Consider the following 26,169-nt stretch of genomic DNA (forward strand, 5'->3'; position numbering starts at 1 on the left):
TGTGGCCATTTCTCTGAGGTCCTGCAACGCGCACATTTATTGCTGACTGTCCGAGTTAGAAAGTATTCCCATTCATTTGGGAACGTATTTCCTGAAACTTTTAAGGGACGTAGACCAGGAGTGGGGGAGAGGGTGGGTAGTGAGAAAGAAACCTGCATAATATAACCCATTATTCCTTCTTCAGTAAACAAATTATGGTCTTCATCACAAGCTTGATTCACAAAGAATGCCTTTACTCCTCCAAAGATCATTTTATAGCTACTTGGGAATACTGGATGTTCTGTGACTACCGAATATCCCAGGAAAAGCTGTGATTTTGCTGCTACATTCATGAAGTACGTGTGCGTAGCTACTTAAATCACGTCTCCTGGCATCGTCCTGTATTTAAAAGAAGCCACACTACCAGACGTGATGCCTTCAGGATAGTAAGGTAATCAGGTCTGAGGATGCAGCAACAAAAGACCTGGAGAAGCTGGCTGGTTCAGTCGAGGTGACACACCGCCTCTCACCCTCAGGGTTCGTGGTAAGTAGGACACAAAATCAGAAGGACACAGTAATAGCCTGGGAGAAGACAGCTACTTTCCCTTGCATCTGCGAACTGAGAACATAAAATGTTACCTGCAGATGATCTGATCTGGGTGTTTTTTTCTGCCTGTCAGCCGGCTCCTCGGAAGAGGTACCAGCGGCACATGCAGAGACTCTCCACACTTTGCCCCTAACATTCATGGAGCAGCTTGCCCTTCCTGTGAGTCCTCTGTAGCTTACGGAAGATCAGAAACTACCAGAAGACAAAGAGCTTTAAAAAAGTTTCAGGCAAATATTCGCTAAGCAGTATGGCTACCTGTCCCCGTTTTCATCTGAGCGTGAAAAAACCACAATGGTGAAGCGAAAAATTGAAGTACGAAGAGAGAGCTATTAGTGGAGACAGTGGGTTTGAGCCTGCCAAGGGATCACAGAATCGTTAAGGCTGGAAAAGACCTCTAGGATCATCAAGTCCAACCCCCAACCCAACACCCCCAGGCCTCCTGAACCATGCCCTGAAGTGCCACGTCTACATGTCTTTTAAACCCCGCCCCAGGGACGGTGACTCCCCCACCTCTCTGGGCAGCCTGTGCCAGGGCCTGACCGCTCTTTCAAGCAAGCCCAAAGTGCCAGCAAAACAGCGTTGGTGGAGCAGGATCCCAAATAAAATGACATTTCAAAAGGGTAGAGTGGCACAGAGTGTGCATATGTTCACGCACAAGCGTCTGCGTGTGCGCCTGCAGAAGGAGGCCAAGTCCAAGGCAGACAAAGAGGTGCGAGAGAGGGGCAAAGAGCGTGCTACATTCTGCACTGTAGGCAATTAATGGAATAATGGACACGTGAATTAACTCATTAATGGTTCCTGGAGTGAGGCTTAGAGATGGTGAAACGCCTCTACAAGAAAAATCTGTTTAGTAAATGAAAAAACAAACAGCCCACAAACAAATCCGAGTTGGTTTCAATATTTATAATTTGGTGCGTGATTCATAAAGCAAGAAACAAAAGCATATTGCATATTTTTATATTTATATGAATATATATATTTATACATTTTTAATCAAAGATTTGCTGATCACAATAGATGGTATAAGAAACCGAATTGACAGATCTTTCATTATTATGAAACTAAAGGCTTTATATTCTGAAGTGGAGCAAAGCAGACAGCAATACGTTCATATTAGAAAACTCCTACTGTGAATGAGAAATGGATTAAAACTGAGCTATCGTTTAGCAAGACAGACAAATCTATCTTTCTTTTTGGTCGCGAAACTACCATAACCGTACACAACCAACGAGTACGAAGGATCGGCACTGGGGGAAATCACCTTGCCCTGCGCGTCCGTGTTTGGCAAACGCAGCCTGCGGGGTGCGTGTTCCATTTGCACCCAATCAGATCCCTGACCTGTAACGTGTACATTCTGGAACATTAATTGCCACAATTAAAAAGTTATTTAGAGGATGAGCTCGGAGCAAAAAAAAAATGTTGCCGCGTCTCGGGATCCTGAAATGCAACCTGGGCTTCATAATAAGCCGGTTTAACTGTTTTTTAGAGAGATATTATGAGCGTTCACTGGGGAGGGAAAAGTAACGATCAAGCTAGCCGTGCAACACACAAATCTGGAGGGTCCAGCATGTGTCAGCGCACAGCAAATTTATTCTGTAAAGTGACTAGTGTGAGAAAGAATTAGAAAGGATTATAAAAATATACTACCATATGCTGCAGTAGTGAAAGTGATTAATCCAGTTCTTAAATCCTATTTTAAACGCCCTTTCATTTCTTCCCCTAGAAAAATAGAAGCCACGTCGCTTTGTTTGAATGCGATGTAGTTAATTACATCTTCTAAGAAACTCTTTTAAAACTAAATGTAATGTTTAATTACGAAATGCTTCCTTGAAAACAGTCAGCTTGTCCATTGATTTGTAGTTCATTAAAAACGCTTTCTTAATTATATTTACAGCCAGAAAACACATAGAGATTAAAGAGTTTATAGAAAAATTTTGAAATTGCAGCATGAATCGTAAGGAGAAAGTTACACTTCAAATAGTGGACAACTGATAGCCACGACTGACTAATTGCTGCCTCTCTGTAATTTCACAATTGTTGTAAAAAGAATAATTGGAAAACACAGTGTTCATTGTAACGGCTATCAATATTACATCTTTTTTTTTTTTTTTATAAGAGCAGATTTTCAAGGACTAATTAGAAAGCAAATCAATTGCATCAAACAAGTGTAAAGTTCACATTAGCTGTCGGACCGATCACCTCAACACACGGGGTTCACGGCTAAGGGCAGCCCGCGCTTTGGTTCGTAGGGTGTTGTCCTGGAAACCATGCGGATGCAGTCGATAACAGGGCAGACGCTGAGACACAGGGTGCAGCCTGTACAGCTGTCAGTAACCGTGGGCAGGTGGGTTTGGGGATCAAACTGGATAGCCTGCGAACAGGAATAAACATTATTGATGTCACTCACGGAAAAGGTCAAAATTGCTCCCATTTTAGTGTCTGCGTTTCCTGTGCTACGGCACTTGGAGACATCTTGGTGTGCTTCTGCACTGCAGCTATAGCAACTGTTCGACTGGCAGGGAACAAAACATCCCCCCCACCCCCACCCCCCGACACTTTAAAATCACAAATATGGGCCAAATTATACCTCGGCGAAAGCTCACGGGTCACAAGGGCTGGTTACAAAAGGAGGAGTTTGGCCCACGACGTCTGAACTCCCAGAGGGATATTTCTCTGGTGCGTGAAGGAAATATTCCGTACGGCAGCAATTTGCCAGGGTTATTGGTTCAGAGGAGGCACCAGACCACGCCTGCACGGCTTCAGCACAACGCTGCCCGCAGTGCCTTCTTTTGATTTTTATTTTCAGCACAGCATAAACAATCTAATTTAATAAACAGTAGAGAAAAACACAGCGCGCTGTGCCTCGCACGACTGTTCTCCCTTGCAAATCTTTGAAAGGGCTATCTGAGTTTCGGGCGGGCAGAGCTTGCTTTAGTTCTCATGTTTCCATGCAGTGAATCCTCATTACCAATTAGGGTGATAAGTGTATTTGACTGTAAAATAACAATTGCAGTCTCAATGAAATAAGCTCCGGGTATAACGGACATGGCAATTAAAAGCGGAAACAAAAGCATCACACAACCGCAAAAGCTTCAATATCTACGAAGCAAGCCTAGGAAAGTAAAGAATAATAATAACAATTTAAAAATCCACTGAATATCTAGTTTTAAGAGGTTTAGGAAGGAAAAATCAGGCCTGAAAGCTGAACTCTCGCTTTTATGCAAACAAATCCTTAGCAGATCTCCCGAGCCACCGTCAGCAGCTGGGGGAGCCAGGGAGGAGCCGGGAGGTCCTACGTGGTGCCGCAGGTTGGCTCCAAAGGCAGATTTGCGGCATTTGGGGTTTCACTACCAGGAAAGCACAGAAGTTGCTGTAGCAACCAGCGAGGGCATGAACTAGGTACTCGCTGCCCTGAATGGACAAGTTTTAGTTTAGCTTGAGCACAAAGAGAGCTTTGCCGTGTGAGGCTTTAAGAGGGACTCCTTCCTCTCTCCCTAACAACAACGCACATCTTGGAAAGGAATTCAGAGGGAGAGGAAGTCAGGACTACAGTGCTAACTTTAAATTAGGGAAAGCTTTTCTGCTGGAGTCATGCAAGGTGATAGCTCTGTAGAGCAGCACGGATATTTTTTAAACCAAGAGAAGAATAAAGCAGATGCTATTTTGAACGGGGGGGTTGATCTCTTAGCAATTAAGAATTTCTTTGCCATTCTTTGCCATTAATTTCTTTTCAATTTCCTTAATTAATTAAGGAAAAAAACCATTTTTTGTGTGTGTGTGCTTAGAAAACCTCCTGGGGTTTTAATCTTTGGTTCTTTTGGTGCTGGTTTTTTTCCAGTTATAGAAAAGAAAGTTTTCCTAAATAGAAAGACAGTCTTTTGCTCTCCAAGGACTATATCCTCCCCTTCACTGGGAAATCTGATGGAAGGAGAAGAGCTGAAGATTGCAGTGCAAAGACGACATTTGGACAGTTAAAAGGCTACTGTAGTAACCTAATCTGGTATAAATGCAGCATTAATTTTCTCATATCGGTGGAAAAAAACATGCCTACCTTTGCTCTGACACACTTGCTTTAATTGCAGGAGTTGATTTGAAACAGGAAGACTTCTTTCTTTCACTGTATGTAGTTAAATTCATCAGACCTACTATTGATTGGACTGAATTAAGGATAAACAGAAGGTCATGGTGTTCAGAAGAAACTTGGGGCTCAGCTAAAGTGTTTGTTTCTGACAAACTGTTCTCAGATTGGGATGGATGGATGGAAAAATTCATGTAGAAATTACTGCTCACTACATATTAGATTCCATGAAGGTTACACTAGACCGTATTTTGTTTTTCTAAATGAACATGAGTCCTCCTGTACTGCCCTTTTTACTGCAGACCGGTCATCAGCTCCAGTGAACTTGGCAAGGAAAGGCACGTAGAAATGCTGATACATTTCATACAACTTACGCTACCGTACTGAGCAGAAATCAGAGAAATACTTTGCTGCAAACAGGAGCCCCAGCTCAAAATTGTGCTATTTTCTGGTCACAATGATTTCTGCAAATTTCAGCCTGCTGCTCTAAACCCTGGCAGCTATCCTGGAGAAAGGATTTGCACCTCGATCAAGATCAAAACAAAAACCCACCTGCCTGAAACCTGAATTAGTTCAAGTTCAGTTACGCTGATGGAACAAGGACTAGGTTTCTCGAAAAGCATTCAGCAATAAGGACAGCTCTTGTCTCCCGCGCCCGCTTGGTGGGAAGGGATGCATTCTTCCCTTTCTCCCTCCAAAGAGCTATATTTACTGCCATCCGACTTGGGTCTCCTTCATTTTCTTCCTCTTAAAAGGAATCCCGCTTCCCACTTGCACTTAGGGAAGAGGGGCCAAGAGCGAGCCAGCGAGACGTGGTACGCTCCGCTTAGCCCTGAAGAAGCAGCCACGTTGGGCGGCATGCTCACCGCCGCGCAAACAGCTCGGGCCGGGCGTGCGCGGCGTAGCCCGGGAGCGCGCTGGGGTTCAAATCCAGGATTTTAGACATCTGTTTTTACCACCTGCTTGTTAACAGAAGGTGGATTCTTTCTTCCCAGCAGCAGAAAGATAACTCGTCGTGCCTTTTGGCTAATTACAGCTGTGCTCTTACCTGGTAGCCAGAATCATTACAGGTCATGTAACATTTGCCACAGTTGATACACATTTCCTCGTCAATCAGAGCCACGACGTGCTCTGTGTTGCAGAGCTCACCATATGTTCCAATATACTGCAGTGCTTTTCCAATTACATCCTAGGGGGAAAAAAAAAAGTTATCAACTCATTTAGAAGACACCTAAGCAGTTTCTATAGCTGTGCAGGAGCATTCTCTGGTACTTTACTATGGAAGATTTGGCCATGCATTGTGACGTTGTTTAGGATTTTTCATATAAATTTCCACGTTGCTGACCTTCAGACCTCCGGTAAAATACGAAGAAAGCTCCAGACAGGCACATTTGGAACGCAGGCAGCACTAGAGGTGTATATTTGTATACAAACACGCTCTACAAATAGGTTACACTATTAGCACTTGATTTTGAATCTGCTATTGTTTTGCTGTTATTGTGTGAAACTTCAAGGAACAAAATGAAGCACAAAACAGGAGTGACATGCTACAAACAATCAGATCACCCTTGAGCATTTCTCGTTAGCACAGATTTAAGAACTCGCAGCAAGAAAAGAAAGGGGCACGATCAAATAAACTGACAGAGAGAACAATAACTGCTTTCCTCTCTTCAGTGAGATGTGCAAACAACACGATCATCAGTTCACTGCAAATATTGTGCAGAAGTAAGCCGTGGGCCTAATCCTGCAAGTCACGATTCAGCTCTGTTACCTTCACAGGGGGGAGTTCGTGGCATCAACCTCACACATCCGCATGCGTAATGCTGAGAAAGTCAAGGTGCATGGCAGGAACAGCGTATGGGTACATACCACAAGGGGAGACAGGCCCTCTAAAAGAAGTTGCTGGGGACCTGCCTCAAACAAACCATTTCTGCTTCACATCACGGGAAACTGCACAGTTCAGTGGCAGAGATGGGCCAAGGCCCAGGTCCTTTGGACTACAGCTATTCCTCAGTTAAATTAGTTTAACTTGTGGAAGCATAGCACAGATGATGAACGTGACTGCGTTCTGAAAGATTCACTCTGTGGCACTGTATTTTTTGCCTCTGTTTTTTGTCAGTTTACTACGCGTGCTCCTATAACAGTTCCTGTGTTGTAAAACAAGCTCAGTTTTATGTGCAAGATTCTACATTGTTAAGATAAAGTTGGGCTCAGTAAATGAAGGTTATGTCATGCAACAGTACATTTTACTTTTGCTTTAAAAAGGGTTATAACTGTTAAGTATTAAAGAAATCTCATTGAGTGATAGGAGAGCAGAACTGCCTTCAAAGTCATTCTACTGCAATAAACCAAGAAGTCATTATAATTTTGATTATGGACTTTGATCCAAGTCAATTGAAAAACGCTCAAGATCAAGCCAAATACAAGACACAGACAAGTCTGCCCAGAATTATAAGCTTCAAAGTGTTTACCTTTGGTCCTGCATTTCCAAAAAAAAAAAAGTTAAGGATTTCTTTTTGTATTCTGTTTCTCAATATTTTTTGAAGAAGCAATACTTACCTTATTCCTACCAGTCAAAAAACTTATTCTGAAATGATTCACGACCATTTTAAGTGTGTAGTAGTATACGCTATTTAACCTGTATAATTTATAATTGCATACAATGCTCTATATATTGTTTTCAGTTCTCACTGCAGAAGAAATGGGTTACAGTAAGTTAAATTTTCATTGCATGTCTTATTTTGGGCAGCCTTACTTTCAAACAATCTAAGCACCCCTAATTACTCCTGTGCCCCATCAGAGCAATAGGGTAATATGGCTTTATCAATGTTAGCTCCAAAGGAAGGCTCTGCTACATGAATTAAATGCCAAAATAGGTCCAACCTTGCCTTCCAGAGTCTGCTGAGAACTTGCAACAGCAGCTCTAGTTTCTGAATGAATGACTCCCGTTCGTCTCAGTGAGGTTTTAACTTTGAGGCCTACCTGGCCTTCAGCACTTAAAGTACAACAGTATCTTTATGCATTGAGAGAAATTTCTTTGTTCGCTGGATGCAACAGTAGGATCTACGAAGTCGCTCTTAATGACTGCTGAAATTCTACCATATCCTAAGCCCAGGAAGAAGGGCAGGGAAACTGTACTGTTTTCTTGTTCCAAAACCACTCGGATGCTTTCTCTCTGCCAAGCCCCTAAGCTGCTGCCATGTGACATACCTTGGTTGCATTCATGCAATGCTAAAAGCCTTCGAGATCTTCTCAGCAACATGTAGAGAGCATTAATGCTCTTCCAGCATAAAACAGCTATGGCACATTGCTAAAGGCAGCACGACGAGCGCGGACAGATGACTCTAAGTGAGCGAGTTATCAGAGTTTAATGAGTTAGCGTTCATCAGTAGAGCTGTGCAAGCTGATTATGTGCGTGGTCCAAATTCACTGCAAATTTGAAGTAAAATCTGTTTGCTTAAACCACTGTAAAAGGTCAACTAACTACTATGAGTGTGTTTCAGCCAATACTTTTTATTTTGGTATTGCAAAGGACTAGAGGACACAGGCCTTTACTGTGCCTCCACTGATGAGCTACAGCTAACTCAATCAAATGAGATCTCTTAGGAACTGCTCACACCCCTGTATTTTCATTTCCATGTCTTACTCCGAAAAGTTCATGGAATTGCTCAGCAGTTTTCAGGTTGCTACAGTTCTCAGGTTTCTGCAGTCTTCTGTTTCAGTTGAAAAATTGTAGTTGTAGAATTCAGCTCCAGCTTGTGTCGAGTCTCATGTAGGCTTGTCTGTATCATACCTGCTACAGGTTTCAAAATATGTGTGTCTGTATGACCTGCTGCCCCCAGCAACACTAAATAGCCTACAAGCCTCTCCTATGAGTATATAGCCCCCAAACGTTCCACTGTATGTCACACGTGCACGTGTCCTCTGCATGTACTGATCCGTGTACTGAAGAATTCGAAGATATGATGCAAAACCTGTACAACACACATTGAAGTAGCTTTCCACTGCCTGCTCGTGTTGTGAAAGTATCAACATGGGGAGATTCCTGAAAGTGAAGGGCTTTTTAATCTAACAAAAGCAGACGTTTAAACAACATAGGTAGTTAACAGTTTTCTTAGGGAGGTTCTGGATTCACATTTGCATTCTTTAAATATCATTTGGATGTTAACGGAACCCACAAAGCTCAAGGAGGTTGCAGAGATGGGCTACTCAGATCACCGTGGGAGGGAGGGCCTTGCTTACGAAAGAAGACAAAAAGAGCCTAACAAGATGCTTAGCCTAGGAAGACGAAGGCAGAGAAGGAATACGATATCTATATATACATCAGGGAGGGAGACGAGCTATTTAAGTTAAATGACAATGCTGGCACAAGAACACATGGTTATAAGCCAGCCATGAATAAATTTAAAGCTGGAAACTAGAAAAGGTTTTTTTAAAATGGGAAAGGAGTGAGGTATTTAATGGCCTTCCAGAGAAGCAGCTGAGGGGCAGGAGGGAGACAGCCCAGGGTTTAGGATGGCATGAGATAGCTCAGGAAAATGGTTGCTTAGAAGAACATGATCAAAACAGATTTTTCCAGCTACAAGCTTACGAAGGGAATAACAAAAACAATGCATAAGGCACGGTGATTTCTGAATTTGTAACCAATTCTCACTTCTCGCAGCTCACAAAATACACTTTTGGGGACTTAGAATCCCAAATAGGGAGGATGATGGCATTTTAGAGGCCTGAAAGTGATTTCAAAAGACTGTGTCAATGATTTACTGCTCATTTACACTCCTGGGTGTTGTGTCTTTTAATCACTTCTTTCTCGCAAGCAAAAACTGCATTTTTATTCATTTGCAAAGTTTCAAGACTTTATTGACTAAAAAAGCAATGGTACTTAAAAGATGTTTTGCAGGTGCACTCTTTTACAGCATCTCAAGCTATCTCAGAGCTTCTTTTTTTCCATCAAATCATAAACATTTGGAACAAAATAAACAGTGCAGCAAGAAATAATCAGCTTTCACTGTTTAAAGTGCAGTTTCACTCCAAAAAGCAACTGCCTAAAATGGCACTATGGGATTCCACACTTGGTATATCTCAATGGCCTCCGGATCAAATTTGCACTGTTTACAGTATAATGGCTTTTTTTGCCAACTGCCAGACCTGCAAACAGAAGCCAGGTTCTGAAAGTCAAGCTGTGTTCTTTCTGGATTATGCATTACCAGCAGCAATAATTAAAAAAAAAACCCAAAACCAAAGCTGGAAGTTAAATTTTGTCCTAAGTTACACCTTTGCAATCTCAGGGACCTAGAGTCCTCCTTTTGATTGCTGCTGTGATGTCCCACTCTTCTCAACCAAACTGTGCTGAACGAACTGGGAGAGGAATTTAGTCCTGGAAGTGGAACTGGCAGGGAATTCAGTTGCTATGGAGAGAATCAGAGCAGAATCCATTAGTTTTATATTACTAATGGGTACAGAAAATAAATTCATTTTGTCACTAAGCTAGGCAGATGTGCGTTTGACGACACACAAGAAGCAGATTTGTTCAGTGGGATGTTATTTTTACAATGCTGTTTTTATTAGTATAGCTGCATTTTTAATGTTAATAGTTCAATCATTTTATGATGATTAGCTTTTCATTAGCCATCATATTATTAAACCTATATTTGTAAATACAATTCATGGTTCAGGAATGGCTCCTTGTAGAACTGCTGTGTCCATCTTCATGCAGACCACACTGTAAAAGACCACACTGTGCTCTAGAGATGATGAACATCACAGGCCTCTCATTGGATCATTAGAAAGCCAGACACTGTGCAGGTACTGCATCTCGTATAGCAAGTTCAATGGGAACACGTATGCTTGCCCTCTTATTGGGCTTTTTGAGTCACCATAAAACACGTTGCACGGCACACCATGTTCAGGAGAAAGGTTCACTCACTAGGAACCTTGTGCACATGAAGCTGACAGCAACAGCAGGTAAGGAAAGCAGGGTAATCTTTAGATTACCAGAAGTAGAGGTCTGCCTGTTGTGAATGGCAGTCTGTCCTAAGGACAGGCCTCAAGCTCAGTCTTCAGGTCTCTAAGGGATCGCTGACCACGATACAAATGCTGAAGTTGATTCACCACTAAGTAATACAAAAAGCTCCTAACAAAGCACCTGACGTTTAGGTAGCACAGTTGTGCACGCGATCCCAAGTGCTCTGCCTGTTCATTATTATTTACGGGCTGTTTGGGCAGTTCTCAGGATTCAGTAGGTTGTGAAAGAACAAGGGGTGATGCAGAAGTGCCCTCCCAGGATAGAGAGCGAGCACGGGAAGGGGATGAAACATTGCAAAGAAAGCAAATGACTCTGTACAGGCGTTTATCTCCATTAGGGAGATACCTGCCTTCCACCTCTTCTTTTTCGGTAATAAAGGTGAGGTACTGTCAGAGAGAGATGAAAAGAAGAAACGTTAGAAAAAAAATTATCGATTATCAAAGAAAAAGTCACCAGAATCTGAGGGTACAGGACTAAGGTCAATTTACAGTAAAGTAGCTAACAAAAAATACGTAATCTCATTAAAACTAACTTTACATTGAAAGATTACAGCTGTTTTGCCAATAGTTAAAAACATTATTAAATGTGCTCTGGGATTTAGGGCCTTGTTTCAGTAAAGCAAGTAAAAGAGTTGCAGCACTAGCTAAAGAGGGACTTGCAAAATAAGTCAAATGAACCTTTACTACATAATTCAATATGGCTGCTGTAATGAAAATAATGCCTCATGAATCTATCACAATTCTTTACGAAGACTGCGAGGCAATAAATTAAAAAAAAACCCCAAATGGTAAACTTTATGTTTCAGTAGGCCTCTGACACAGGCCTCTGACACAACAGAGTTCTGAAATTAAGCAGCTGTGAAGTAGGATTGCAAGTTGGCTAAACAAGGGAAAAATAAAGAGCTGGAATACACCGATCAATGTTCAGAAAAGGCAAAGTATTAACAGTGCAAAGTGTCTCAATTTTCTGGTTTAGATACAATACTGCTTAATATGCTTCTGTGTGTTTCAGGAAAAGATTTGAACCAGAAGACTACAGAGTTGATAGAGATTTTAGTGTAAACTAAATTAAAGAAAACCCAAGGAACATCATGGGTATTTTATAAAACTAGATGAACAGCTACTATCATGGTGCAGAGATGCAGCTTGACAAACAGCATACCAAAATAAGTAACTTTCCTTATTCTTGCCAACAGATACATTCTAGATGAAAGAAAGCGGCAAGAGAAAAACAGTAGGAGACACCATGGACAACTCATGAAATCTTTTGCTTGATGTGCTGTCCTGACAAGAGAGAAGCAAACTAGCATGATGTTAAGAGAGAAAATAACACCATAATTACTGTAATGCTGTTGTTATATTAATCAGCCATGATCTGGAATACACAGTCATTCCAGTTTCACATACAGTAGCACAGTGCATTTCCTCTTACGGGCTGCTAGGGCAATGGCAGCCTTGCCGATGGATCTAGATAGATTGGAGCATTGAGTGATGATCAATGGGATGAAATTTAACAAGTCCAAATGCCGGATTCTGACCTAGGATGGACTAATGCCGGGTACAGGCATAAATTGGGAGAAGAGTGGCTGGAGAGCAGCCCTGCAGAAAGCGATCTGGGGGTGCTGGTCAACAGCAGGCTCAACAGCAGCCAGCTGTGTGCCCTGGCAGCCAAGGGAGCAAACCGTGCCCTGGGGTGCATCAAACACAGTATCACCAACTGGTCAAAAGAGGTGATTATCCTACTTTATTCAGTGTTGGTGCGGCGTTACCTTGAGTACTGTGCGCGGTTCTGGGCCCCACAATTTAAGAAGGATGTGAAGGTCACAGAATCACAGAACCCCAGACTGGTGGGGTTTGGAAGGGCCCTCTGGAGCTCACCCCGTCCCACCCCCTGCTGGAGCAGGCACCCCCAGAGCAGGGGCACAGGAACGTGTCCAGGCGGGGGGTGAATGTCTCCAGGGAAGGGACCCCACAGCCCCTCTGGGCAGCCTGTGCCCCTGCTCTGGCACCCGCACAGGGAAGGGGTTTGTCCTCATGTTCAGGGGGAACTTCCCGTGTTCCAGCTTGTGCCCGTCGGCCCTTGGCCTGGCGTTGGGCACCGCTGGAAAGAGCCCGGCCCCATCCTCCTGACACCCGCCCTTCAGGTATTTATAGGCATTGATGAGGTCCCCCCTCAGCCTTCTCTTCTCCAGGCTGAACAAGCCCAGGTGTCTGAGCCTCTCCTCATAAGGGAGATGCTCCAGCCCCTGATTGCTTTGGTAGCTCTCCGCTGGACTTACTCGAGCAGTTCCACATCCATCTTAAAGTGGGGGGCCCAGAACTGGCCGCAGCACCCCAGATGTGGCCTCACTAGGGCAGAGTAGAGGTGGAGGATAACCTCTCTTGATCTGCTGGCCACACTCCTTTTAATGCAGCCCTGGTCCTTGAAGGCATCCAGAGGAGGGCACCAAAGCTGGTGACAGGGCTGGAAGGAATGTCCCATGAGGTGTGGCTAATGAGTATGCGTTTGTTAGGTTTGGAGAAAAGGAGCCTGAGGGGTGAGCTCCTTGGTCTCTGCAGCTTTCTGAGGAGGGGAAGTGGAGAGGGAGGTGCTGAGCTCTCCTCCCTGGGATCCAGTGACAGGACGTGTGGGAATGGTTCAAAGCTGCAGCAGGAGAGGTCCAGACTGGATATTATGAAACATTTCTTCACCGAGAGGGTGGTCAAACACTGGAACAGGCTTCCTAGAGAGGTGGTCGATGCCCCAAGCCTGGCAGTGTTTAAGAGGCATTTGGACAATGCCCTTAATAACATGCTTTAACTTTTGGTCAGCCCTGAAGTGGTCAGGCAGCTGGATCAGACAGATGGTTGTAGGTCCCTTCCAACTGCAAATATTCTACTCTATGCTATGCTACACTACGCTATGCAATACAATTGCAGAACCACTTGAATTAGTCCTTCTATGGTCAGAGTGGGCAGGGAAAGAGGAGGTTTGGACTGTAGGACTTCTGCCCAGTCATGTCTGAATTCAGTCATACCTGAAGACTAACTTAAATTTGCTTAAACTGTCACATGTCATGAGAATATTCTCTGAGGTACTGTGATAAAGAAGGGATCATTATGGGCTACTGCAGGACAGATCATTCCTGTGATTCATGTTGGAGCAAATATTTGAGAGAAGCAGACTTAGAGTGCCATAAATTATGGGAGACACATGCATAGTTCCACCTGAAATAGGCACCAGCTCCACTCTTACGATGAAGATTACAATATGGTCTTTTTCAGGCAGGCAAACACAAGCTAAAGCTACTCATGTTGAACCACCCAGAGACATGCCAGGAAGGATCCAAATGGGACACTGTTATGGCCTAATAGTGCTGTGCTTACATCAATATACCTCACATCTCAAGAGCATTTTATAGATTAAGCACAGCACTGGACTAAATGTCGCTAGATGCCCCCCACCGTGCCGGCTTCCAGCTGGATGCTTACGGCATCAGCATAAAAAGACTTGCATTTATATATGCACGAAACATCATGCAAACATATCTGTACACACAAGGGTGAAAAATAGTTCAAACACAAGGAATTTGAGCTTGAGGATTTCTATGAATATTCTTCCAAGAGGTGGAACAACGTGTCATGCCCTAGCTAAGCTGACAAACAGAGCTATGCCAGAGTGTTTAAACTACCAAACAGGGCAATCTCTACAGCAAGACTTGCGGAGCAAAAATGGAAGAAATAAAATAAGCAGATAAATGGTGACTGAATATTATATGCCCTGAAGGACAAAGGGCTAAATTGTTAGGAAAAGAACACAGGAACGTATAAGGAAAGAGATGAAATTAATAAGGCGGTAACCTGAGGTAGGCAAATACATGTGTGGGAGCTGTACAAAAATGCAACTGAAAAGAAAAGATCCAGGGCACATACCCACATACAGCAGAAATTCCGATATTACAGACAAGTGAGGAAAGAAGAAACAACTCTGCTGAATAGCAAAGTATGCGGTTTCAATTAATATTGAATAACAGAGAAAATAAAGAGAAAAGCCATGGGAAAAGCCATCCAAAAATTAAATTAGATTTTGGATAATCACAGAGGGTTTTTAAATCTATATAAAAAAAGGCATTTTGGCAGCATGTGGAATTTAAACAAATGTTGGAATTTTCATATCACCAACCCAACAGCCAATTAAGCAGATGAGGGAGTTCTGGGCAGGCATCAGAAAATTTGTAGCAACCCTGCAAAAATACAGCCAGCCAAAGCAGGGGTTTCAAGGACAGCTATCTTTCAGGTCCGATCAGCTTTCAAGCAAACCTCTTCACTGCTCCAGAGAACTACAGTTAGGCCAGGACTAGCCACAGGGGCTGACCATTCCCACCCCCTGGTATCCTAGTCTGAGCTAACTGAATGCATTCTCTCCTCTGTCTAGAGGGTTAGCCAAGACAGAACTGCTTGGAGACGGTCTGGGATTTGTAATTCTGAACGTGAATACTTCTCGGAGGGTTACAAATAAATCACTCAAGTCTGAGCTCCTCTGCCTCTCTCCGTGGAGAATTCCTGATCAGGGAAGGGTATCAGATAAGTCACCTTTTTTCATTAAGCTTCACTCAGCTTCCTTAATGATATTCTGAACCTTCCTGGCAGATTTTCTCCACAATATAGTAATAGATGGATCTATTAATAACAAACTTTATTAAAACCTCCCTTTGTAGTGGCAAGTTCCCTGCTTCAAGCAAAAGCCAGGTATCTCCCTGTTTCTAAGTGGGCATCTCTCATTGCTGCTTTTCTCATTATGGTTAAAACATTCCCTTTTAAAGAGATGGTCAGACTGAGAGACTGTCAAGCATGAGCTTTGGTGGCTCCTACCTTCTTCTATTGCTTCAGTCCTTTCCAGTCTCGTTTAAATGAAAGTGTGAGACACTAACCTGATTTCTCTGGCTGAGAAGCTCCTCACAGACACCACACAAAAGTATTCAATGTCTTTATAAACAGAAGTTTTTGTTTTGGGGAATTCATTTTCCTCTTCCCTGCAGTAGGGCCTCTTCTCTTCTTTTTAATCTATCTCCTACTACTTGGTTCTTTTTTGCTTTTGTACTTGGAGTTAGGCTTGATAAATTATTGACCTCAAGTTTTTATTTATGGTTTTTTTTTTTTCAAGTCTTCATGTCTGTTTTTCCCTCTTGCTAAACTTTTTCCATCATTCAGTTTATTTGCTTTTGGATGGTACCCGTTTTTTGGTTTTCTGCTGTTTTCAGAAGCAAGATATCTCATTGAAAATGCAGTTATTGGCTGTTGCTGCTTCTTTCTCTTTTTCCCTACATCAATACTCTCCCTGCAAAGAGAACAGAACCATAAAACCTCTGAGGTCAAGTAGGCTTTGAAAATGCTCATCATAGTGGGAGAAGAAAGAGTAGATTGCTGTTCTTTGGAAATTCTTGTGTGCATAGAGAAGGGAACCTCAGCACAAGAGGAGGGGAGCGATTTTCAATAGCGTGACATAAACCAAAATAAGCAGTCCAAAAAAACTGAGAGAGGTCGACAGAAGTGGCAAACTATTTACTTGAAACAAAAAGATGACTCAAAATTTCTCCTTGGCTGGTTTTGCAGTTCTACAACTTAGCCCGGAATACTGCATGTGCTGGTAAACTGCAAAATTCCCTTGAGAATTATATGTTATTTTGAGCCACTAATATTGTATTTTATGTTTGGCCTTATTTTTGCAAGAATTCTTACAGGTCTGATCATACAGTGAAAGTTACCTATCTGTAGATATCTGATATTCTCACACCATATATGAGGAAGACAGTCAACAAGCTCAACAGAGGTAATTTACACACTGCTTTATAAAAGGGCCTACATGAGAAGCCTGATTTAAAAAAACCCACAAACCTGCTTCTTTTTCTTATTCTGACATGAAGTCTAAGGTCTAAAATGAGCATCTAGAATAATTAGCTTCTGATGTTTCATTTTATTGACATTTATTGGCTACCTAAGGGAAGGGAAAAGCTCCAATGTATGGATTATGCAGTAGATGGGGTCACAGGTTTTATTTTCACCTTGACATTTACTCATTGTAGACAGCGGATCAGCTATTTAGACAAACATTCTCCAGCTTTAAAAGTTCAGTCTGAAAACCTATGACACAGCTTTCATATGTACTGAACGCCAACCTTTTCCATTGATCCTACATGAGAGATGGAGGCATTTAGCACATCGTCAGTAATCAAAAGGTATCATGCAAAACGGAGCTCATGCTGTAGCATTCAAACTGAAAGAAATTGTTAACAGTTCTGCTTCATTCTTCAAGGCGTTACCCAAGCCTTGTTCTACAATTACCGTTCCATTGCCTGAACATCTTCATTTTGAAAAATGACATTAGGGAAATACCTGTACACGTACATCACAAATCATTTCCCATCGATTTTGGTTAAAAGCTAGAAAGTCTGCATAAATAGTTGTCTTTGATGCCCTCTAACAAGCTTAAAAGCAGTAATAATCAACTCAAACTGCTAGAAATGACTGTGCATGTCAACTGCCTGATGGCTGATCATTTCTTATGCGTAAGCATGTATTTTTGTTACCTTGATTGCTGGAATGGGCTTCTTCGGAATGAAATGCTTTTTCTCGGGATGCACAGCAGCCATGCTCTGTTCCTTCAGTTTAATCTTGTTCTCAGCTATTATCCTTTTGCGTTGTTCCAGGTAAGGCCCAAAACTGGGTAGTTTCTGAAACAAAGATCAGGAAACATGATTACGCTTAATGAGTGGGTGTAGCAACAAGGTGAATCCGATCCCAAGGGCCAGATCCTACGTCCTCGCTGAGCGCAAATGGCTTCTTATTCAGGAAGTTGAACCTGAAACGAGTGAGACTGTACCAGAGCGAGAAGTGAAAAAAATCAACAGGATCTGACTTGAAAATATATATTGAATATTAAAACATTAATATACCACCGCAGAAAAACAGCTGAATTGCAGGTCAGCATCCAGCAGTCTTATATTTCCCCATTGCATACTTGCTTATATATAAAAATGTATAATGTTGAATAATTTAAAAGCGTAACTTTATTTCTGTAGTGTGTGGAAAGTTATCATAAAACTACCAGTTTACTTAGAAGGGTTCCACCAGCGCTGAAGATTATTTGTATGGATATCTGAATATATCAATATATACTTTTAAAGGTTACAAAGAGGTATTTTGCATTCCGATAACAGGAGGCTGTCTTGACCTGTCAACATAAGGCTAACAAACACCAGATGAACTGAAACACATTCTGATCTCCTAATTTACATCGATGTCCCCCTTGCTGTCTTTTCTGCAACATTTAATCCTTGAACCCAATTAAGCAAACTCTAGAGGAAGATTTCACTGAATTGCAAAACCTATGTCTCACCCAAGAACATGAAAGTGCTGGTTCAGATTTCATAAAACACCCAGCTTCCTGAAAGAGAAAGTCCCTTTGCTCACCTAGCAGAGATACGGACAACTGCAGCATGCCACAAGCACAGATTTAGGGGCATGAAAAACGGTAGGAAACATGGATTTTTGCTTGATGCAAAAGACCATGCCCTCCCCACCCCAAAACCAGGCCCATATTCTGCAAAAGTATTTTATCCACCTCACTAAACCCCGTTCAGGAGCTACTGCAGTACTGCAGAAACTAGCAGGTAGTAACAGGGGATACATAGCCTCAGCAGTTGCTAGCATTAATTCACGCTAATAATACAACCTCAAAGAGCATATTGAACAAGATACAGTACTGCCGTGGTTATCAATTTTTTAAGAGGGAATTTCAATGTGAATTTTAAAACCAGAATTATTTAAAAATTTAGAAATTATTATTTTTTAAAATGAAGTAAATCCAGAAGAGGGTACCCTGCTCTTCCGCTAATCCTTAGGAGAAAAATTCCTCAATGAGCTCTGTGAGTCACGATACCCAACGTTGGGACCTCAGGCTTCTTGTTATGACAAATGAAAGCTTTCTTTGCTGCTAGGTTTTTGGCACTCTGAGCAAAGAGCCAGAGGCTGAGGTCCTTGAAGTGCTTCCCTGCTTCCGAGACTTGGTTTGTGGCCTCAACACATTTTTTAACTTCAGGTCAGAACAAGACTTGCAGTCTCATGGTGGTCTCGGAGGAGGTGCCCTCCTGCAGGCTGGGACTGAGCCGTACTCTGGGACAAAGCCTCGACCTAGGCAAATGCAAGAGCAGAACTGTGAGGGCTGTTGCAGACCCCATCTGTTCCAAATCTAGGTGTAGCCTGAGTTTACCAACCGGCAAAGGGCCCTTGTTTTGTCTGTTCAATGGGAGCTTTGCTCCTGAATGTCACGTTCAAGGGCTTCCTTACAGACATCAAACAAGCTTTCTTCTCTATGCAGTTGCCGTACATGATCTTGGAAAGGAAATGTTCTAGGATGTCTTAAAGTTAGGCTTTAAATGTTACTGCAAACAGCAGTAAGGTAGTGGCCTTCCACACCAAAGTCAAATAAGACAGCAAACACAGGATTATTTTAAACAGGAAAATGAGTAGAAGGAAGAATTTGTCCAATTTCAACCTGATCAATAGGCTCTAAAGGACACATATAGAGACTCAATTCTATCTATGACTTTTAGAAAGCCTAAGACTTTTAGCAAAAATCTAAAAAAATATAAGTTTTGCTAAAAAGCGTTCTTGTATGTCTGCTAGGCTGCATCAATTAGAAATACATTTTGGCTACGAATAAGTAGTAGCTGTGTCACCGAGAAACTATTTTCTCTCCATAATTTATGTGCTGATGCCAGCAACTTTGGGCTTGAGAGGGCAGGAGTCCTGATGACAAAGCTTTTTTGGACTCTTCCCTGTCTGGCCAGGAATTGAATTGCTGACTTTCAGAGTAGGTAGCAAAGCTAATTTTGCTGAGGTTTTAACTGAAGCAGTAGAGAGAGGAGACAGTTGTTCATGGCTTGACTGATTGAAGATCATCTTTGGGAAGAATAGCCAAATCTTTGCAGAATAAATCCTTTACTTTTCTGTTCTCTTAATGTATGGACACACTCTTTAATTTCTACAGACCGAAATACCGAGTATACGGAAATGAAATAGGTGATCTAAGGAAAAGCATGGGGAAAGAATTCATTTTTGTGTGTGGGTGAACAGTGAATTACAAAGGCAACTAATGAATTTTCTAAGTTGTGAGATGGAAGTATTTAGATTTCACATCTACCAGCTGCTAGCTGGAACGTACAGCAGACATTTCGAAAAGCGTGTAAAGCCATCAGTACCATCATTCAGATGTTTCATAATGATATGCATGCAGTTAAATTAAACTATATAATGTGTATCTTTTAAAAATCAATGAAATGATGATTAAACTAGAAAATTAACATCCAACCTTAGTCATTGCTGTGCATTGCTGTTTTTCCATCAGTAAATTGATCAAATGGAATTTAGAAGAATTAAGGAAACACCCAGGTCTCAGTCCAGGCTTGGGCACATGCAGTGAGCTTCTACTGACTCAACAGAAGGTGACCGTGTGCCCATACAAATGGTCTGGTTGTTTTGTCTTTGGAGTCCAGTCGTTCACAAGCAGCCAAGCCAAATTTCATCAAACAACACTGAAAACCAGCAATCTTTCCTATAACAATAAATAATACATGAAAATGTAGCCTCAGGAGCTTAGGAAGGACTTATTGATGGTTCCCCTTATGAGTGATGCACAGATATAGGGAATGCTGATGAGACTGCTTATGGTTCAGAGCTGTGGTTTCAAACGTTTTGGAGTCAAAGGGCATATGAAATGGCAAACAATGTTTTAATGAAGTGAGTTACTGGATATAGCAAATGTGGAAACACATTGAAATAACTGCTGGAGCGATGGATATTTAAGAGACTTTAAAATTAAATCACCTCTAATCATTGTAGGGGATATATTCCTAAGCACTTGGGGGATTTAATAGCACAATTCCCAATGAAAGCAGAAGCACAGAACTTGGTGACTTTAACTCTGTTTGCTTTTGAAATCTTTCTACAGTATGTTTGGTTTGTTGTTGTTTTTTTTTTAATTTCCAGATATTCCAATGTCACTAAACTCTCCATACACTGATATCTTTGTCATATCAACATCTGCCTAGGAAAAAACAGTTAATACGAATATGTGGATCATAGCAAGTGCTCAGAAGATTGCAACAAGCAGCGTAATTAGATAATTCTTGTCTACTTATATATCTGTATCAGTGATGTCTATAGCTGCATTATTTGTATCCATCTGTCTCTATATAGCCATAATTCAATGTGTTTCTATTGGAAGGATAACACCAGGAAGAGAGCCAAAATAAATATATTAAGTGGTATTATTTCATTGTTTATAATTGCATTATCACAAAACTGGAAGCTCGAAGTATTGTGCTGGAGTATTTTACAGCAAGAAAGGAGAAATCCAAATCCTTCCTCCTCTCCCCAGACTTCCAAAAGCTGCCTTTTAACTGATGAACTATATAAATCTTCAGCAACACTGTGATTTTTGTTTCAGTAGTTTCTCCAGGGATTCATCATTGATGAATTTGTTCTCACCAGAAAAGCTAAATCCTACTCATTTAAAGATAACAGTATCTTCCACTAAAACTGTCTCTATCCAGATATAAAAAAGCATTACCCTGCCGATAGAGAACTGACAACATAATGAATCAACAATGAAACCTTAAGCCGGGAGAGCTTTAAGGTGAATAAGTCTGTTTTGATTATAATTTATTCATGGATCAATCTAAAGGTAATTGAGCATATTATGAACTAAAAAAGGTGCTTGTTTCCTAATGGTAAAAAGTAGAGAAAATCCTCCCCTTCAGATGGCTGCAGTTCGTATGGGCACGCCAGCAAGTAGCCGAACTGGGGGGACAGGCTGGCGAACAGGGCAGTGCAACACGCCTCAGACGACCCAGGCTTTATTTCTAACCTTGAAACTGATCTGCTCCTTATTCTGGGAAAGCCCAACCTATGTCTCCGTGATGCAGTCATGGGTTGCTTATCTGGGAGCTGTCGCCTACGAAGGGGCTGGATGCTATCTACTGCTAGAAGACCCAGATTTCAGCTGGCACAGCTAGGTATCATCATAAACCAAAAATAAGCAACAGCCTCCCACAGTATTCCAGTGGATCTGAAGTATATCCTGCTGGTATATGCTGATGAAATGGGGCATCAAAAAGAACGCAGGAAAAGAGTAATTTTCATAAAAATTATTTTCAGGGAGCAGTGGTCGCAAGGTAAAGGAAGAACTTAACGCAAACAATTCCAGGGATCACTGGCTCATGGAAATTTGGGGTGGCAGTATCATTTCACTATGAGACAACATGGTTCAAAAATACCTTTCCCCTCACGTGTGAAGAATTCCCCACATTGAATGTAATGTCATTACCCACTTTCTTTTATACTTGAGTGTTGCCTCCAGTCTGAGGTATGAAGACATGCATGCAGTCATTCTCTAAATTCCTCCCGTGCACTTTCAACATGTAAACAATTTTACGGGACACAGCAATGTCTCTCATGAATCCGGAAATAGAACTGAAGCCAAATTGTCTTATTTCACATACTTCACATTTTTCAAGTGTAGATGTTTCTGCTTGCACATAGCAAACCTAGATGAGAACAAGAATGAAGACTGAAAAACGTCTGACAAACCAAACTGCTAAAAGAGAGTTCAGATTGCTCTGCTGAAATATTCTATACTGGTTGCAGTAGAGATGCACCAAACAAAGGCCCACTCTATAGCTATGAAAAGGGATGGATAATTGTCACACCAAAATTTTGCCACGTAGCAGCAAACGCTAGTGTGTTATAAAACGCTAGCGTGTTTTACAAATCAAACAAGAGGTGGCTCTTAATCTTCCTTCTCTGTGGCTAGTTTTTCTGAACAGATCTTTCTCTGAGATTACTTAACCAACAGCTTTCCCTCAGAAGAGAGAAGAACGGAGGAGAAAATACAAATTCTCTAAATGATTGCAAAGGACAAAGGTGGCCAACTGCTTTCACAGAATGACGGCGTGGTTGAGATTGGAAAGAGTGTCTTGAGACCACCCAGTCCAACCCCCTGCTCAGAGCAGGGTCGGCTACAGCAGGTTTCATCAGTTTGTCCATGAGGATGCTATGGGAGACAGTGTTGAAAGCCTTGCTAGAGGTAACACCTACTGCTCTCCTCTCATCTACCAAGTCAGTCACCCCATTGCAGTAGGCTATCGAGTTGGTCACATGTGGTTTCTGTTCATAAAACCATACTGACTATTCCTTTCCTATGAAGAACAGTTGATCTGTAGCTGATGTAGCTATCCTCCCGAAATACCACTCTCTTCCACAAGCCTGCAGAAAAAGCCAGGCTTCGTCCCTTCGCTGCCTTGGCAAGACTACATCTGGGAAGGTTTCTTGTTGGCTTCAGAGAACCGGGGACACAAGCAGGTGAGTGGGTAAAAGCTAAGAGTGAAATAGCTTGGGAGGCTACACATCCAAGTGACTACCTCAGACACAGTTAAAGCTATGAAGACTGCAGACAAGAATGAATAGTTTTGAGGAGGGTAATAGGTGAAGCAGGACCCCTGAAAGTGGGAGCATGGTATGGAAAGGCAATCAGGTAAGGGAAACATTAACATTTAAGCAAGGTAGGCAGCTGCCCTCACCCAGGAGCTACAAGAATTTAAATCAGGTTTGTATGGGTCATTTTATATGCCCTCAGCACAAAGGTTTTAGTAATGTTTGACCCCCATTCGTTCATGTGGAAAACTTCTATATTTGATGTATAAAGTTTTCCAGAGAAAGCAGTTTCAATTTTAATGATTTTTTCCAGTTGCTTCTGAATCCTTCAGGTTTATTCTTTCTAAAGTCTAATGTGCTCAAAATGGCTGCATATATCCTAGAACCCTTATTACATGCTGCACCTACGTGTGGCCTTGACACTGCGCGACAGTTACCATTCAGCGGTCTGCCTCCACCCTCCTGCAACTTTACAACAACAACAACAAAGAAGATTACTAAAGTTTCCTGAAGTGGTATCTGCTTTCTTCCTTGTTCCCAGAGAATACAATAAAACATGACTCCAACACTTCCAGAGGAAGAAAACACAAAAGTCGCGCTACCAAAGAACAGCAACAGTAACAACAACAAATCTTGTCACGATGTCAAGGCAGCTTGTGCTCCTTATGGGAAAAAAAAAAAAACCAATGCAACAATAAAGCCAAAAACGGAATTCTGTTCTTTTGAAGGTGGCAAATAACGCACACATTCATATTCACAGATACAGGGAGAGAATGTTTTGCACAAGCTTTCCCCTCTCATTGGGTCAGCTGCATAACTAATGGAAACTATGTAGGTACGGCAATGGAGAAAGTGAGGCTGCTAATTCTTATTGCTTTAGATGTTCTTACTCTTTCAGATATTCAAAGCTAAATTCTCTTAAATAGCTGCTCTTCTCTGTGTCAGTCTGGCAATGTTAACGTATGGGCCCTTCCCATACACTGCATGGCCCCTCGAATGAAGGAGTCACCCCAAAGGCAGCAGGGTTCATGTCAAGCCCTCCAGCAGGGAATGCCGCGAGAGTCCTGCCCACGGCATGTGGGTGGGCAATATGACACAGAGAGGACGGGATACTTTGCTCTATCAGTTTCCATCTGATAGTGAGTTTCTTGGGCCAACACCAGTTGTTCCAGCCCCAGAGCCGCTGCGGTTACATTAGCAAGAAGCCGCAGAGAATTTGTCCCTTGTAAACCCTTAAAGGGTTCACACATTCTCACAACTCTTTTTCTTAGAGCTGAAACATTACTGGCCTCGCTGACTGTAATGATGTGGAAATCCCTTCAAAATAAAGGACAGAACACAACAATTCTTCAGAAAAAAAATGAACTCTGCCTTTCAGTTATTTTGATTTTTTTTTCTTGGAACTTTTATTTGCTTAGTAAACAGCGCTGTCTCAATAAGCTGTAATTACTGCACATATACTTGTCCCTGTAACCTCTGCTCCCCACGCTGCGGGCGTGTATACCATTGCATTTAGTTACTCAACTATTCTGCCCGCTCTTTAGACCATGATTATTTAAAGCGGGTGAGCTAACCCCCAGCCCTACAGTAATTCTGAGACTAAACAGAACAGTGATGCATCTTCCAGCAAAACATATCGCTGTGACCTCACCACGAGATATACAGGACCATGCTTGAGTGTGCAGATAAAAACGTTATTTAAAATAACAATTATATCTTCCTTCATGCCAAAATTTTCTCTACTAGCTCAAAATCATGAACAAATTATTCTTCATGTTCTACCTCAAATGTTTGGTTTTTAGCAGCTTATATATACCAAGTGAAGGAAGAGATTTCAGGATTATAGGCTTACTGTAGTGCAGCAAAAACTTACATTCTACAAATGTACTGAAGTCATGAAATATTCATCAATAAAACAAAAAGGAGTTAATATTTGAAGCAAGCTTAGACATTTACAATCAAAAGCCAGGATGACATAGATGATAAAGAAAATGTTACCTTCTGGGGTGAAGAAAAGAAGATACTGATACACATTACTGTGCTACTTCATGAACATCTGGCAGTCTGTCACTTAATAGACAACAACATCTTCTCTAAACAGAAGAGACTTGAATTCATCAGGGATTCCTGTAGTACAGTATGTGCTTAACTTAAGTACCTGCTTTCTGTGATTTCCATAGATTACCATATTCATGACACCGTGGAGTGAAAGCATTCTTCTCACTCTCTAACCAGAACATGCAAAAGAAATTAAAACATTGGCAGGCACTTTGTCTCCAGTTTGTTGGACATGCGAGGAAAGGACTTTCCACCCATTTATGCAGATGAAATTCTGTCAGCTAAGCAGCAGCGTAACAAAGATGTCAGCAGAACGGCTATTAACAAATATCTGACAGGCAAGCAAATATAAATGTATTCAAAAGCGTTTAGGAACCGTGGATCGGTATCAGCTGAGCCTTAGTATTGGAAAAAAACTTGGTGCAAACAAGATTTTGTATTTTACCGGTGCAGAAGTAAAAATGCATCAGCCCAGTACTCACATTTCCATGTGTATCTATACACCATAGTGTGTATATAGCCATACATTCAGCTTATGCACTTATCGTATCCGTGTTGTAAATTAGCTGATAATATGAAAAAATGCCATTGGTAGATACTTCTACCCACCTTCTCCTCCAAGCTGGCTGGTAATCGAGCTGTTCAGAACAACCTTAAAATCATCTGGTTTTTTGGGTTTAACCGTCCTCTTCCCGGGGGTACACGTACTGAGGAGGTTGAACTCTAGCAGTACCTAATGACTGCCTGTTTTCTAGGTCCTCTCAAAGAGGTTTCAGAGGTGCTAGCTAGAATACTAAAAGGGAAAAAGAAATCTTTTTCTTACAGCTATGAGAAAGCATGAATATCCCCGCTGCTCTGGCTACATTAGTGCTTACCAACCGACGTGTCAATCATAGATGCTGCTGACCCAGCAAGGTGAGTGGTGAATTTGCTAATTCCACTTGTGCTAAAT

At 41.8% G+C, this 26,169-nt stretch overlaps 1 protein-coding gene across 2 annotated transcripts in view; it reads right to left on the reverse strand.

The window, feature by feature from the left end:
* Positions 1–2,377: 2,377 nt before the first annotated feature.
* Positions 2,378–26,169, reverse strand: part of DPYD (dihydropyrimidine dehydrogenase) — a 368,160-nt gene continuing 344,368 nt past the window's right edge. For both annotated transcript variants that reach the window (XM_075098192.1, XM_075098193.1), the window contains 3 exons: positions 17,255–17,398; positions 5,713–5,853; positions 2,378–2,957 (listed from right to left, as the gene is read on the reverse strand). In XM_075098192.1, coding sequence (XP_074954293.1) covers positions 2,787–2,957; positions 5,713–5,853; positions 17,255–17,398 — 456 coding nt within the window. In that variant the 3' untranslated portion in view covers positions 2,378–2,786. The remainder of the gene's footprint in view (positions 2,958–5,712; positions 5,854–17,254; positions 17,399–26,169) is intronic.

The sequence above is a fragment of the Phalacrocorax aristotelis genome, chromosome 6 (assembly GCF_949628215.1).
Source record: "Phalacrocorax aristotelis chromosome 6, bGulAri2.1, whole genome shotgun sequence".
Taxonomy (NCBI): domain Eukaryota; kingdom Metazoa; phylum Chordata; class Aves; order Suliformes; family Phalacrocoracidae; genus Phalacrocorax; species Phalacrocorax aristotelis.